The 14,527-nt window shown below is 46.4% G+C and overlaps 1 protein-coding gene across 1 annotated transcript in view; it reads left to right on the top strand.

Moving 5' to 3' along the window:
- Positions 1 to 14,527, top strand: part of CRIM1 (cysteine rich transmembrane BMP regulator 1) — a 943,646-nt gene that overhangs the window by 913,124 nt on the left and 15,995 nt on the right. The window contains exons 14-16 of the mRNA XM_075339496.1: positions 3,463 to 3,657; positions 10,387 to 10,506; positions 11,603 to 11,790. Of these exons, the coding sequence (XP_075195611.1) occupies positions 3,463 to 3,657; positions 10,387 to 10,506; positions 11,603 to 11,790 (503 nt within the window). The remainder of the gene's footprint in view (positions 1 to 3,462; positions 3,658 to 10,386; positions 10,507 to 11,602; positions 11,791 to 14,527) is intronic.

Raw genomic sequence — 14,527 nt, 5'->3', positions numbered from 1 at the left:
GCCCGGCGGCCGGTTACTGTGAACATGTGAACAATCAGCTGATCGCCCGGCGGCCGGTTACTGTGAACGATCAGCTGATCGCCCGTAAAACAGTGAAAAAAACCCCAAAAAATAACCGATCATTTTTTTGCAGCATCAGTCACTATCTGCAACACATCCGTTGCATCAGTCACACAACGGATTGCAACTGATGCAAAACGACGCAAGTGTGAAAGCAGCCTAAGGCCCGTTTCACACGTCAGTGAAAAACACAGACGTTTTTCACTGGCGTGTAAAACACGCACATGTCCCTGCGTGTGCCGAAAATCACGGCACACGTGGGTTGTCTAAGTGCAATCCGGGCTCCGTTCTCCGTGGCCCGTGATTGCACTTAGAGATTCACTCACCTGCGCCCGCTCCCGCTGTCCGTGGTGCTGAATCCTCCCGCGACGCAGCATCCGGCCGGCGGTGACCCCTGCAGGAGCTGCTTCCGGGTCGGCTGTGTCGCGCATAATGAATATGCGCGACAGTAATCAGCCGGCTCAGAAGGAGCAGGGAGAACGGGCTGCAGAGGACATCGCTGGACGCCGGGTGAGTTAAAATGTTTATTATTTTAAAAGCACGTTTTTTTCTGGCACGTGTTTCACGGACCACACCACTGCGTGGTCCGTGGAACATCAGTGATGCCAGAAAAAAATGGACATGTCTCCGTGCAGCAATCACGCACACGCGGGTACGCTGCACGGAGACACGTGCAGTGACAAATCACTGACGTGTGAGCAGACCCATTCATTATAATGGGTCTGCGTATGTCAGTGATTCTGGTACGTTTAAAAAAAAAGCACAAACGTCCCAGAATCACTGACGTGTGAAAGGGGCCTTAGTGAAAGATGAATCAACTGTTGACAAGCACGTAGCTGCTGAGAGCAATGCTATCTCAATACATACTCATACAGCACATGGCAGAGCTGGCCTTAAAAAGCCTTGGGTGATGATGTCAGAGGTGTTTGCCTAGTTATTGAAGTAGCTCAAAATAATCATATTTTGTGTAGCCGCATCTGTAAAAGTTCAATCTCTCAAAATCTAAAAATATTTGACTGATATGGTAAACACCATAAAGCAAAAAATATATTGAGGTCAGAATTGCTATTTTTCATTCATTGTTTTTCCCATAAAGAAAGTAATAAAAAGCGATCAAAACAGTGTATGTACCCTAAAGTGGTATTAATAAAGTCATTAGATCTCCACACCGCTCCATCACCGGAAAAAAAGGCCTCACAAAAGTAAACAAGTTGGTATCTCTGTAATTATACTAAACTAAAGAATCATTTTTACTACACAATGAATGGCGTAGATACAAAGGCGGAATTATCATTCAACAGAAGAAGCATATTATTGCAATTGTAACGTGATCCTATGCTATGGAATTGAAACTTTATATGATACTAGATTATAGTTTTTTCTATTTGACCTTCATTTGGTCTTTATTTTATTTTCATATTTTTGTCTGAGCAAGTATGTTAGGATTCTCAACAAGTTTGTGTCTGTAGTGTTAATAACCAGTACCAGCATCTATTCTTCCATGGTACATCAGGGAAGGTTTCTGGGAAAGGCTGCTTGGGTACGTGGACACAACATCATTTCTGGGGGGGTAACACATCTAAAAAAGTGCTAAAAAATGGATGTATGCAAAACGACTTGCTGCACAAGGGCTTTGCGCTTCTATTAAACGCGTCGGCTTAAGAAAGTGACCTGACCACTCTATAGGCGGCTTTATCACAAGTTAAAAAAAAAGCCAGGGGCCAAAAAGCATTGTTAAAGACGACCAAAAAGATGCCAAAATAGACGCTTCAAGACAAAAAACACCAGCATGTCCCAAAGTGTCTTCCTCCTGAAAAACTCGCCAAAAGACGATGTGTGGACATACTGTATTCAGGGTTCCTTCTTCTTTTACTGTTGGTCAAAAAGCTAAAATGTATTAATGAAGGACATATGGCAGAATTCAGATTGTTGCATTCATCTGCTGATTTGTTCTGCAGTATTGCTTCATGTCTTGTACAGAAAGAAAGTGCAATTTTCATTATCAGTAAGATGTATCTAAAATTGATATTCCAAGGTGTTTTTTTTTACTGTACTTGCCTTAAAGGGAATCTGTCACCAGGTTTTTTCCACCTACACTGAGAGCATCATGATGTGGAGACAGAGATCCTGATTCCAGTCATGTGTCACTGGGCTGCTTGCTGTAATTTTTTATAAAATCACAGGCGATTATCAATAGAAGACTAGCAATGTTGCTGCCAGTTGGTCCTCCAAATTCATGAGTTCTCTATAACCCAGCTCCCACTATTGTTTGGCAGTTTTCTGACTATGAACAGTGTACACAGAAAGCTGTCAATCAGTGCTGTGGGTGGAGTCATGCAGAGCTCAGCATTAGGGCACGCTCACACGAGCGTGAAAAACGGACGAGTGCAATGTGAGAAAATCTCGCATTGCACTCTGACCAATGTTAATCAATGAGGCAGAGCAGTTGGTCAGTTTTTCTCGCATCCAGATTCTGGATGCGAGAAAAGTCGCAACATGTTGCGATTTTTTGCGAGAGCCGTATCATTCGTACCCATTCAAGTGTATGGTTGCGAGAGAAACATCGGACTGCACTCGGATGTTATCCCAGTGCAGTGCGATATACGCACAGGCTGACAATAGAGGAGATGGGAGGATTAACCCCTCCCTCTCCTCCGCAGCGCCCGTCCTCAGCTTCACAGCTGTGACCCAATCACAAGATCGAGTCACAGTCGCATGACACTCGGCTCACGCAGCAGAGCCTGAGCTGAGGGGCATTAGCATATCGCATCCGATGCTCTCGCATCGAATGCTATACGTTCGTGTGAGTCCAGCCTTAGAGAATTTGTAGATGTGCAGCAGATAAAACTGTGATTTTATCAAAACTGCAGCAAGCAGCCCAGTAAGTGACACATCGCTGGAATCAGGGACTCTCAGATGAGGTAGCAGAAAGCCTGGTGACAGATGCCCCTTGAATTAAAGTTTCCAAGGTGCACATTACATTTTAGTTGTTGCATTTTACTGAAGTTGCCAAAATGACACCCCTTCTCTGACATCACTTCCTGCTCTGCAGCTATTGGCTGAAGCTGGTCCACACTGACTTCCTGCTCGCCCGTCACCTGCATGGACTGCTATCACTTAGTTAATTCACTGTTTTCTTTTCCAAATTTATGAGAAAGCAGTAATAAGGGATCAGTGAACTGTGTCTGTACAACAATGCCGAATATTATGTCAGTGTAATAGATAATCAGAACTACATGAAAAATGTTTATACAAGTGGTGGATCATTTAGATATTTGTCATGTGCTAAAGCAGAACTGAATGTGTAGACAAATATGGACCAAACTGCTCTGCATTACTTTATTACAAGTGGGTGCTTGCAGTATTTAAAGCTCTTTTTTGTATACCTGTTTGTCATCACAGAGGATACAATTCCAAAGAAGGTTGTCTGCCATTTCAACGGCAAGACGTACGCAGATGAAGAGAGATGGGACATCGACAGCTGCACACACTGCTACTGTTTGCAAGGACAGACCCTCTGCTCCACAGTCAGCTGCCCACCACTGCCCTGTGTAGAGCCAATAAACGTTGAAGGGAGCTGCTGTCCCATGTGTCCAGGTAACATTATCTGCCTTTTGTAGCTTTTTTACATGGGATGATTTTGTGTCCAATTGGAATTTGGTTCCTGTAACCTTTCAAGAATTATTTTCCATATTTATACTATATATATATATATATATACTAGAAGGTGGCCCGATTCTAACGCATCGGGTATTCTAGAATGTATTGTGTAGTTAATGTATGATTTTTGTTATATATATAGATGTTGTTGTGTGTAGTTGCCAGTGTTTGTGTAGGGTGCTGTAAATGTTCTGGGTGTTGTCTGGGTGTGGGGGGGGGGTGAGAGCGGTGTTGTATGTGTGTTGCGTTGTGTGTGTTGCGTTGTTTGTGGAGCGCTGTGTGTCTGCAGCGTTCTGTGTGTGTGGTGCTGTGTGTGTTGCGTGGTTTGTGTGGGTGTGGAGTGTGTGTGTGTGTTTTGGGGAAGTATGTTTTGTGCAGTGTGTGTGTTGCGCGGTGTGTGCGTATATTTGTGTATGCCGCGGTGTTTGTGTGTTGGGTGTTGTGTGTGTGCGGCGTTGTCTGTGTGTGGGTGTCTGTGTAGGGCGGTGTTTGTGGTTCCCAGTGTGTGTGTGGTGTGTTGTGCGGTGCGCGTGTGGCGCTGTGTGTGTGTTTTGGGGGGAGGTGTGCACCCCCATCGTGCTCCATCCCCCATGCTGCGCACCCCCCATCGTGCTCCATCGCCCATGCTGCGCACCCCCCATCGTGCTCCATCCCCCATGTTGCGCACCCCCCATCGTGCTCCATCCCCCATGCTGCGCACCCCCCATCGTGCTTCATCCCCCATGCTGCGCACCCCCATCGTGCTCCATCCCCCATGCTGCGCACTCTCCATCGTGCTCCATCCCCCATGCTGCGCACTCCCCATCATGCTCCATCCCCCATGCTGCGCACTCCCCATCGTGCTCCATCCCCCATGTTGCGCACCCCCCATCGTGCTCCATCCCCCATGCTGAGCACTCCCATCGTGCTCCATCCCCCTTGCTGAGCACTCCCATCGTGCTCCATCCCCCATGCTGCGCAATCCCCATCGTGCTTCATCCCCCATGCTGCGCACTCCCCATCGTGCTCCATCCCCCATGCTGCGCACCCCCCATTGTGCTCCGTCCCCCATGCTGCGCACCCCCCATCGTGCTCCATCCTCCATGCTGCGCACCCCCCATCGTGCTCCATCCCCCATGCCGCGCACCCCCCATCGTCCTCCATCCCCCATACTGCGCACCACCCATCGTGCTCCATCCCCCATGCTGCGCACTCCCCATCGTGCTCCACAGTCACACATCAGACAGTATACACGCACACATCTGATCGCATACACTCACACCCCACTTCTCCCTGTGCCCTCCGGTGGGCGGTCCCAGCAGCTGTGCTGCACGCCGTGCTCTGCCTTTTGCCGACACTCACAGATCCGATCGCATACACTCACACATCAGAACACACGCACACATCCGATCGCATACATGCAACATCTGATCGCATACACGCAAACATCCGATCGCATACACACACACATCCGATCACATACACGCACACACCCGATCGCATACGCGCACACACACACTGACGATATCGCACATACGCGCTCACACACTCACAACATCCGGAGATAACACATGCTTCCGGCCGTGTGATCCTCCGGCAGGTCCTTGAAGGTCACTGCATGCACAGTATCGCCGCCGAGAAGTAAGCGATATCACTGGATGTTGTGAGTGTGAGTGTGATCTGATGTGTCTGTGTCTGTTCTTATGTGTGTGCGTGTGTGTGTGTTCCGCCGCTACAGGACCTTGATGCGCTCACCTGCTCCCGGTCGGCGTCTGGTGAGTATGACTGCGGGGTCTTCTTTCTTCTGTCTTCTCTCTTCTGATGGTGCCCGCTGCCTATAATGAAGTGTCTTGCAGTGTCTTTAACTCTTTCACCGCTGCATAACACTTCATTATTGACCGCAGCGTATGTCGGCTCCCTGCACATGTGTACCGGGAGCCGGTGTTCGCTGGTAACCATGATACACATCGGGTAACTAAGGGAAGCGCTTCCTATAGTTACGCGATGTGTATCATGGTTACCAGAGTACACTGGCTTCGTCACGATCCCAGCATCTCAAGGTTATGTCCGCCGGGGGCGGGGCCGAGTGTGGCGAGGGCGAGCGGGCGAGGCGTCAGCGTATGCCGGCTCCCTGCACGTGTATCGGGAGCCGGTGTACGCTGGAGCGGGCGATGCGTGCGGAGGGCCGGGGGCGAGCGGCTAATCCATGCGGGGGGCGGGGCCAGGCCGAGGCGAGCGGCCAATCCGTGGGGGGGGGGTCGGGGCCAGGCCGAGCCCAGCGGCCAATCCGACAGTTGTCACGCTAACGACACTGTCACGGTGACACTGTCACGGTGACACAATTTTGGAGCAAGACAGACAGACAGAATAAGGCAATTATATATATAGATATATATATATATATACGCACACACACACACACACACGCACACACGGAAAGCGGCATAAAGGGTACAGTATCCTTGTAATTTGTGACCTGCCAGCAATTCCTTTGTTTCATGGAGCGCGCCGCAGGTCATAACTTAGTACAAGTCTATGAGAGCCTCATTCTGCCTCTCATACTGATGCATTGGGGACTTGTGACATAACCTCTGAATTCCGGACAGTCAGAAGTTACAATACAAGATGCGCCACGGGACAGGAGTAAAAGGTGAAGCTACCGGAAAGTGAGTATACACTGGGGGGTATGGGGGCTTACATTTAAAGCAACATTCTAGCGCTGAAAAAAATGTGCTGCTGAAAAATATAATCTTTTGTGGAAACTAAATCAGCATTTCACCCAAGAAACGTGTGTTTTCCTTGTTTGTTGGGTGATGGGCATTCTGTTTAGACTACATGATTATTGTGAAACCAGAGTTTGTAGGAGTGCTCGTTCATGACAATCCTTTAATGCAAATGGACCTTCTGTCAGTTAGGTCCATAGGGCCCAGTTGGTAATCGTCTTACGATATCATGTTGTGGTTCCTGTTGAAAGAGACCCATGGATTTGGCAGCATATATCACGTCATGTTCTCTTGAAGGCCAAAAAACTGATACAATATGAGCAGAATCTAAATACTACCCTGTACAGCATATCACAAAAATGAGTACACCTCTCACAGTTTTGTAAATATTTTATTATATCTTTTCATGGGACAACACTGAAGATATGACACTTTACTACAATGTAAAGTAGTCAGTGTACAGCTTGTGTAAATTTGGTGTGCCCTCTAAATAACTCAACACACAGCCATTATAGTTTAAACCGCTGGAAACTAAAGAGAGTATACCCCTAAGTGAAATGTCCAAGTTGTGCCCAATTGGCAATTTCCCTCCCCAGTATCATGTGACTCATTCATTGTACAAGGCCTTTAATGTGAATGTGCAGCAAGTGTGTTAAATTTTGAACCTCATGGCAAAGAATTCTCTAAGGATCTGAAAAAAAAAAAAGAATTGTTGCTCTACGAAAAAGATGGCCCAGGCTATAAGAAGATTGCAAATACAATCCCTCAAACTGAGCTGCAGCACGGTGTCCAAAACCATACTGTGGTTTAACAAGACAGGTTCAACTCAGAAGAGGCTTTGCCATGGTAGACCAAAGAAGTTTAGTGCACATGCTCAGCATCGTATCCAGAGGTTGTCTTTTCAAAATAGATGTATAAGTGCTACCAGCATTGCTGTAGAGGTTAAAGGGGTCCCCTGTGCTCAGACCATACATGGCACACTGCATCAGATTGGTTTGCATGGCTGACATCCCAGAAGAAAGGCTCTTCTATAAATGATGCACAAGAAAGCCTGCAAACAGTTTGCTAAAGACAAGCAGACTAAGGACATGGTTAACTGAAACCATGTCCTGTGGTCTGATGAGACCAAAATAAACTTATTTGGTTCAGATGGTGTCAAGAAAGTGTGTTGGCAACCAGGTGAGGAGTACAAAGATAAGTGCCATGCCTATAGTCAAGCATGGTGGTGAGAGTGTCATGGTTTGCGGTGGCATGGGTGCTGCTGGCTGTGGGGATCTACAGTTCATTTAGGGAACCATGAATGCCAACATATACTGTGACACACTGAAGCAGAGCATGATCCTGTCCCTTTGGAAGCTGGACCACAGGGCAGTATTCCATGTTGGAATACATGATAATGACCCCCAAACATACCTCCTAGATGACCACTGCCTGGTTAAAGAAACTGAGGGTAAAGGTGCTAGACTTGCCAAGCATGTCTCCATAACTAAACTCTATTGAGTATCTGTGAGGCATCCTCAAATGGAATTAGTGCAAGTTCTCTAGCATCCACCAGCTCTGTGATGTCATGGAGGATGGAAAAGGATTCCAGTGGCTCCTGTGAAGCTCTAGTAAACTCTATGTCCAAGAGAGTTAAGGCAGTGGCTGAAAATAATGGCAACCACACAAAATGTTGACAGTTTGGGCACAATTTGTCCATTTTCACTTAGGGGTGTACTCACTTTTATTGCAAGCGGTTTTGATCTTAATGGCAGCGTGTTGAATTATTCAGAGGGCACAACAAGTTTACATAGTCATAGAAGATGTACACTGACTACTTTACATTGTATCCAAGTGTCATATCTTCAGTGTTGTCCCCTGAAAAGATGTAAGAAAAAAAGTTTACAAAAATGTGAGGGGTGTACCCACTTTTTGTGAAATACTGTAATAGCTACAGCTTTTGGTATGAAAACATTACTAACTAGATGTCCACTTTGATCCTAAATAATTTTTTTTGTAATCTTTTCTGCTAATGTTACATAACCATTAGCTTAGTTATTATGCCGTTCTTGCCTGCCTCAGCCCGATACAGCCATGATGTGTCATTCTCGAAGACTTAAGGCCCCGCCACACACAGAGATAAATCTTTGGAAGATCTGTGGTTGCAGTGAAATCAAGAACATATTGTTCCATTTGTACACAGCCACAAACCTGGCACTGATTGTCCACAATTTCACTGCAACCACAGATCTGCCGCAGATTTATCTCTGAGTGTGACAGGGCCTTTAGGCTATGTGCGCACGTTGCGTAATTGCATGCAGTTACGCTGCGATCTGCACCGCAGCGTAACTGCATGTGTCCTGCGTCCCCTGCACAATCTATGGAGATTGTGCAGGAGACGTGTGCACGTGGCGTCTTAGAGCGCAGCGCTTCGGCTGCTGCCAGAAGCGCGCGTTCTAAGAAGTGACATGTCACTTCTTTTGTGCGCTCTGCATAAAGTCCCTGCTCTGTCTATGGCAGGGGCTGGGAGGGGCTACATGCAGAGCGCATGAAATCGGCTTTTGTTTCTGCAACGATTTGAAGCGCACGTGTGCTCTTTAAATTGCTGCAGAAATTTCTGCAGGGCCAGTACGCAACGTGCGCATAGCCTTAGGGGTACTTTACACGCTGCAACATCACTAGCGTTTGCTAGCGATGTCGAGTGCGAATGCACCCGCCCCTGTCGCACGGCCGATATGTGGTGATCGCTGCCGTAGCGAACATTATCGCTATGGCAGCGTCACACGCACATACCTGCTCTGCGACGTCGCTGTGACCAGCGAACCGCCGCCTTTCTAAGGGGGCGATTCGTTCAGCGTCACAGCGACGTCACAACAGCGTCACTGAACTGCCGCCCAATAGAAAAGGAGGGGAGGAGATGAGCGGTCGGAACATGCCGCCCACCTCCTTCCTTCCTCCTTTTCCGGTGGACGCAGGTAAGGAGATGTTTGTCGTTCCAGCGGCGTCACACACAGTGATGTGTGCTGCCGCAGGAACGACAGACAACATCATACCTGCAGCAGCGCCGATATTATGGAAATGAACGACGTGTCAACGAGCAACGATTTTGCACGTTTTTGCGCTTGTTGATCGTCGCTCATAGGTTTTACACGCTGCAATGATGCTACCGATGCCGGATGTGCGTCACTAACTATGTGACCCCGACGATATATCGTCAGCGATGTCGCAGCGTGTAAAGTACCCCTAAGATCACATCGGTAGATTATATTGCTTCTGTTTTTAGTCTTTATTGACTTGTACACTTTAATTCCTTTTTTATAACTCACCGTCACATTATATGAGTGAGTGTGCACAGATATAACTGAATCACCGTGACTCGATGTGCTGGCTGATAGGGGTGGGCATCGCCCCCTAAAGCTGGGTTTACACACTGCAACATCGCAAAGGACATCGCTGTAACGTCACCGGTTTTGTGACGTAACAGTGACCTCCCTAAGTCTCTGGTGAGCTGTCAAACAGGCAAACCTGGCCAACAACTCAACAGTGATCCGGACCTGCAGAGCGACCTAGCTGGTTGTTGGGGACGTTGATAAGCAGCTTTTTGAAAGGGAAGTTGCTAACAAAGTCGCTGCAAAGTCTTTCACACACTGAAACTTTGTAGCGATGCTTGCTGCACAGCTGGAAACAAAGGACCTAGGAATGGTCCTGAACGATTTGTAGCGATCAGCAACTTCACAGCAGGGGCCGGGTCGCTGATGTGTTTCACACACTGCAACATCGCAAACGACATCGCTATTGCGTCACAAAACCGGTGACGTTAAAGCGATGTCGTTTGAGATGTTGCAGTGTGTAAACCCAGCTTAAGACGTCCATATCACCTAACCTTGGATATCGGCATCAGACAATCACTTTGCTTATTGCTAGAGTGGCAGGATTGAATTTTCAAATGCAAAGGGGGTGCATAAATAGAGTTTGTGTTTTGCAGAGATGTATATTCCTGAACCCACCAACATCCCTATCGAGAAGACAAATCACCGAGGAAGAAACGAACATGACTTCATTCACTGGCCCACACCGAGTGAGAATGACATTCACCATCATAGAGGTGAGGGCCTCATACAGTTTCTCACTGACTTTCAGGTCACTTGTGTCTGTTGGTAATTTATCTCTTTTAGTGCCCTAAGCCTATAAGTAGCAGAAACTATTGTTTGTACAGACACGTCATAGAAATAGTGTGCAGATAGATCCTGGTTATCATGTTCAGGTGATGAGTAGACAAATTGCAGAATGTGGCCCCTTTGGGGGTCCTATCACTAAACCTAGAAGTCTTACTGTATGCAGTTGTTCCAGAGTAAGGCTCTCTAGTGGACATCATGATACATTAAAGGGGTATTCCCATCTTCAAGATCCTATCCCAATATGTGGGAGGCGTAATAATATTAGCAAATACCCCCAATTTGAAATGTAGTATAGTTCTGATAAAGCCATGTCTCTTCCCTCATGTGCAGGGCATTGCACCTTAGCTATACATTGATGCAACCATGAGCGATTAACTAACTGTCACTATATGGATATTTAAGCTGCAATGCCCTGCACATGAAATAAGAAACATGGCTATATCAGGAGAACTATACTACATTTCTAATTGGGTGTATTTGCTAATATTATTATTACACCTGCTACATATTGGGATAGGATCTTGGAGATGGGAATACTCCTTTAATTCTTTGCATAATTGTCTCGGATGAAGCAAATACCATAATACTGTAGCCGCCTGAAATAGAAGCACGCAGATCTGTCATATCAGTTTGCCTCATTCTTGGCCTTATGTTACTGTTCTTTGCAGGGAAACCTGCCCAGGAGCACATTCGTCTCCTGGGAACTTGCTGTCTTCTGGGTAAATGGTGTATTGTGGCTATCCTGTCTTATTTAGTCTCAGTACTTAATACAATATGCTCTATTTTGAAGCTACATGTATATTTATGTCCATATTAACAATATGTAGTCTGGCATATCAGCCCCAATCATTGTGTACTGGGAGTAAAATGATGATTTTACAATAACTCAGTGACAGCAGTAAGGAACAAAATAATCCAGCTTCCGTGAGTACATGGCGACCGCTATACCCTTTTAATATTGCCGGTGGGTGACATATTGATGCTTCTCCTCAGTAATCATCTTCTTACAATTTATTCTTTTAGAATTGGGTCATCTTAAAGTGAACTACAGGGAAGGAGACAGGCCTCAGCCAAGCGAGGACAACTCACTGCACTCCGTTGCATGGGTAGCAATCCCAATATTGACAGCTCTGATTATTATCATAGTACTACTTCTAATCAATAAGAAGAAGCAGTGGATTCCAGTACCCTGTTACCAGACACCTACAAAGGTAGTCTTCTTGCATATATTGTATTCATGGCATACATTGTCCTCTATTTCTTCTAGTTACTAAACTGTTTTTAGTACTTTACATTTATACCATACAGAGGAATAGTATAGGACTTCATACCCAAGACAGAGCTATAATGTAAAAGTATTAGATGTCCATCAAAAATGGTATTACATATTTCCAAATTTGTATAGCATGTATTGATACGTTGTCCCGAGTTCTCTAGAATGATAACTTCAACAGAGGACCTCATTCTGCACCGATTATGACTAGCCCTACAATAAGAGTTAATTATCTTATCCCTAGTGTAAAAGAAATCAACCCACAATGAACGAATTTACCAGGAAGCTTTTTTTTTTATCCACCACAGCCCATTTTAATAAGCAGAGTTGCAGTATAAAGTTCAGACTTCGGCGGTGTGAGCTGGCAGTTTCTGTAGGCCGCATACTGCTGCTGGTGTGGGCCGGCCAGACCGGATGACAACTCACCATAAACCATAACTCTTTCCTGCACAGTTCGTTGTTGTTCACAACTTTACTCTCTAGATAGTTGGCACATATCTTCCACAACGTTACATTTTCACTTTGCATTAACAGACAGAGTTCAACTTCACACTGGGTTGCGTCCGATGTAACTGAGCCAGTGAGTCTCCGTGCAGCCCAGTCCATTGTTAAAGTATATTTAGTGAAAATCACGTTCCCCTCCTGCAGTAACAAGTCCAGTCTCTACAGGGGTCTAATAATGACCGGTAAAGCTTTGCACACCCCGACATCTAGCGGAACACCACTGGTTGACTATGTCACACGCCAGTAGAGGATAACCCGGTGGTTAAGGGGCCTGGCCACTAGAGTCCCGCAATAGTAGAAGTCACCCGGTACCTTGGCAGATAAGAGGCCTAGCCACACGAGTGTCCGTACCAATAGAAGTCACCCAGTTAAGGGGCCTGGATGTAAGAAATCCGTCCTTCAGCTCCTATAGCCTGCAGCCACTTTATCCGAAGATCAGTCTCTAGTTACAAGGCTGTCTCCAGATTCTCTCGAGATTCGCACTATCTTTATTTCTGTCTCCTTCACTCTGTTGCCACAAATCACCCACTGCGTCCTTCACGACTGACATACTTTTAGTCTGGCATGTTTTGTCACTAGGCCTTCAATGACTCCTTTCAGAATGAACTGCCCATTTCATATCAGCTGGCCCCTCCCAGGGTGGGCTAGTCCCAACACTTAGCTGTTTCTGTTCCTGCGGTTTGTTGCTGGGCATACTTAACCTACATTCCTATGTAAACATTATACCTTACATTGCTATACACCTTATATCACTAGACATTATATATTACATTACTATGTCTTAAACTAACACAGCGTGCTGCATTATACATTATATTACTATATGTACACTATACCTTATCCTAATACACATACATTTTACATTCCTGTATTACACTACACCTCATACTACGGTATATTACTATACTTAACTCTATCACAGCATACATTATACAGGAATACATTATATTTCACATGGCACATCACAATATTTATAAAGATGCATGACACTGTTCACAACATAACATCGACATGATTGGTGTCTTCAGGTAAAGGGATGCAACAGCTATAGCTCACCACTCTTACAGTCACAGTTGTTTCTTCTGGAGTGCACTCTGAAGATATGCCCAATTGGACTGCAAAGCAAAAATTTCACAGAGTTTTTTTCTGGGGGTGTGTGCTATCATAACACCCTCTCAGATGCTGTCAACTAGAGCTTAGCAGCTGGTCTAGCAGTCTTTCATTCTCAGATGCCGGTGAGTTCTGATTGGCAGCGTCTAGGAGGGGGTGAGAGTATATGCCCCAGAGGAGACTCTAGAGCAGTGGTTCCCAAACTCCAGTCCTCACGACCCCCAACAGGTCATGTTCTCAAGATTTCCTTAATATAGCACAGGTGATGCCTTGATAATGATTCCATCACCTGTTCAATAGTAAGGAAATCCTGAAAACATGACTTGTTGGGGGCCATGAGGACTGGAGCTTGGGAAACACTGCTCTAGAGAAACGCTACTAGGACTGCAAACTGAGATTTTGTATACTACTCTCCAGAAGAAACAAATGTGACGTCCCTTGCAATGGAGCTATGCACCGCAAAACAGGAAAGAGCATCAGAATCAGGTGAGATCAGGGATTTTATAAGGTTTTTAACTTCACTTTTTGAGTTAAGGTACCGTCACACTAAGCAACTTACCAGCGATCCCAACAACGATAGGGATCGCTGGTAAGTTGCTAGGAGGTTGCTGGTGAGCTGTCACACTGCGACGCTCCAGCGATCCCACCAGCAACCTGACCTGGTAGGGATCGCTGGAGCGTGGCTACACGAGTTGCTGGTGAGCTCACCAGCAACCAATGACCAGCCCCCAGCGCCGCGTGGAAGATGCTGCGCTTGGTAACTAAGGTAAATATCGGGTAACCAACCCGATATTTACCTTGGTTACCACCGCACGGAGCTACACGTGCAGAGAGCAGGGAGCAGCGCACACTGAGCGCTGGCTCCCTGCCCTCCTAGTACAGCACACATCGGGTTAATTACCCGATGTGTGCTGCAGCTAAATGTGCACAGAGCAGGGAGCAGCGCACAATGCTTAGCGCTGGCTCCCTGCTCTCCTACGTACAGCACACATCAGGTTAATTACCAGATGTGTCCTGCAGCTAAATGTGCACAGAGCAGGGAGCAGCGCACACTGAGCGCT

The sequence above is a fragment of the Anomaloglossus baeobatrachus genome, chromosome 3, assembly GCF_048569485.1.
Source record: "Anomaloglossus baeobatrachus isolate aAnoBae1 chromosome 3, aAnoBae1.hap1, whole genome shotgun sequence".
Taxonomy (NCBI): Eukaryota; Metazoa; Chordata; class Amphibia; order Anura; family Aromobatidae; genus Anomaloglossus; species Anomaloglossus baeobatrachus.
The sequence above is the reverse complement of the archived record's forward strand: the minus strand, read 5'-3'. Positions and strand labels throughout refer to the sequence as shown.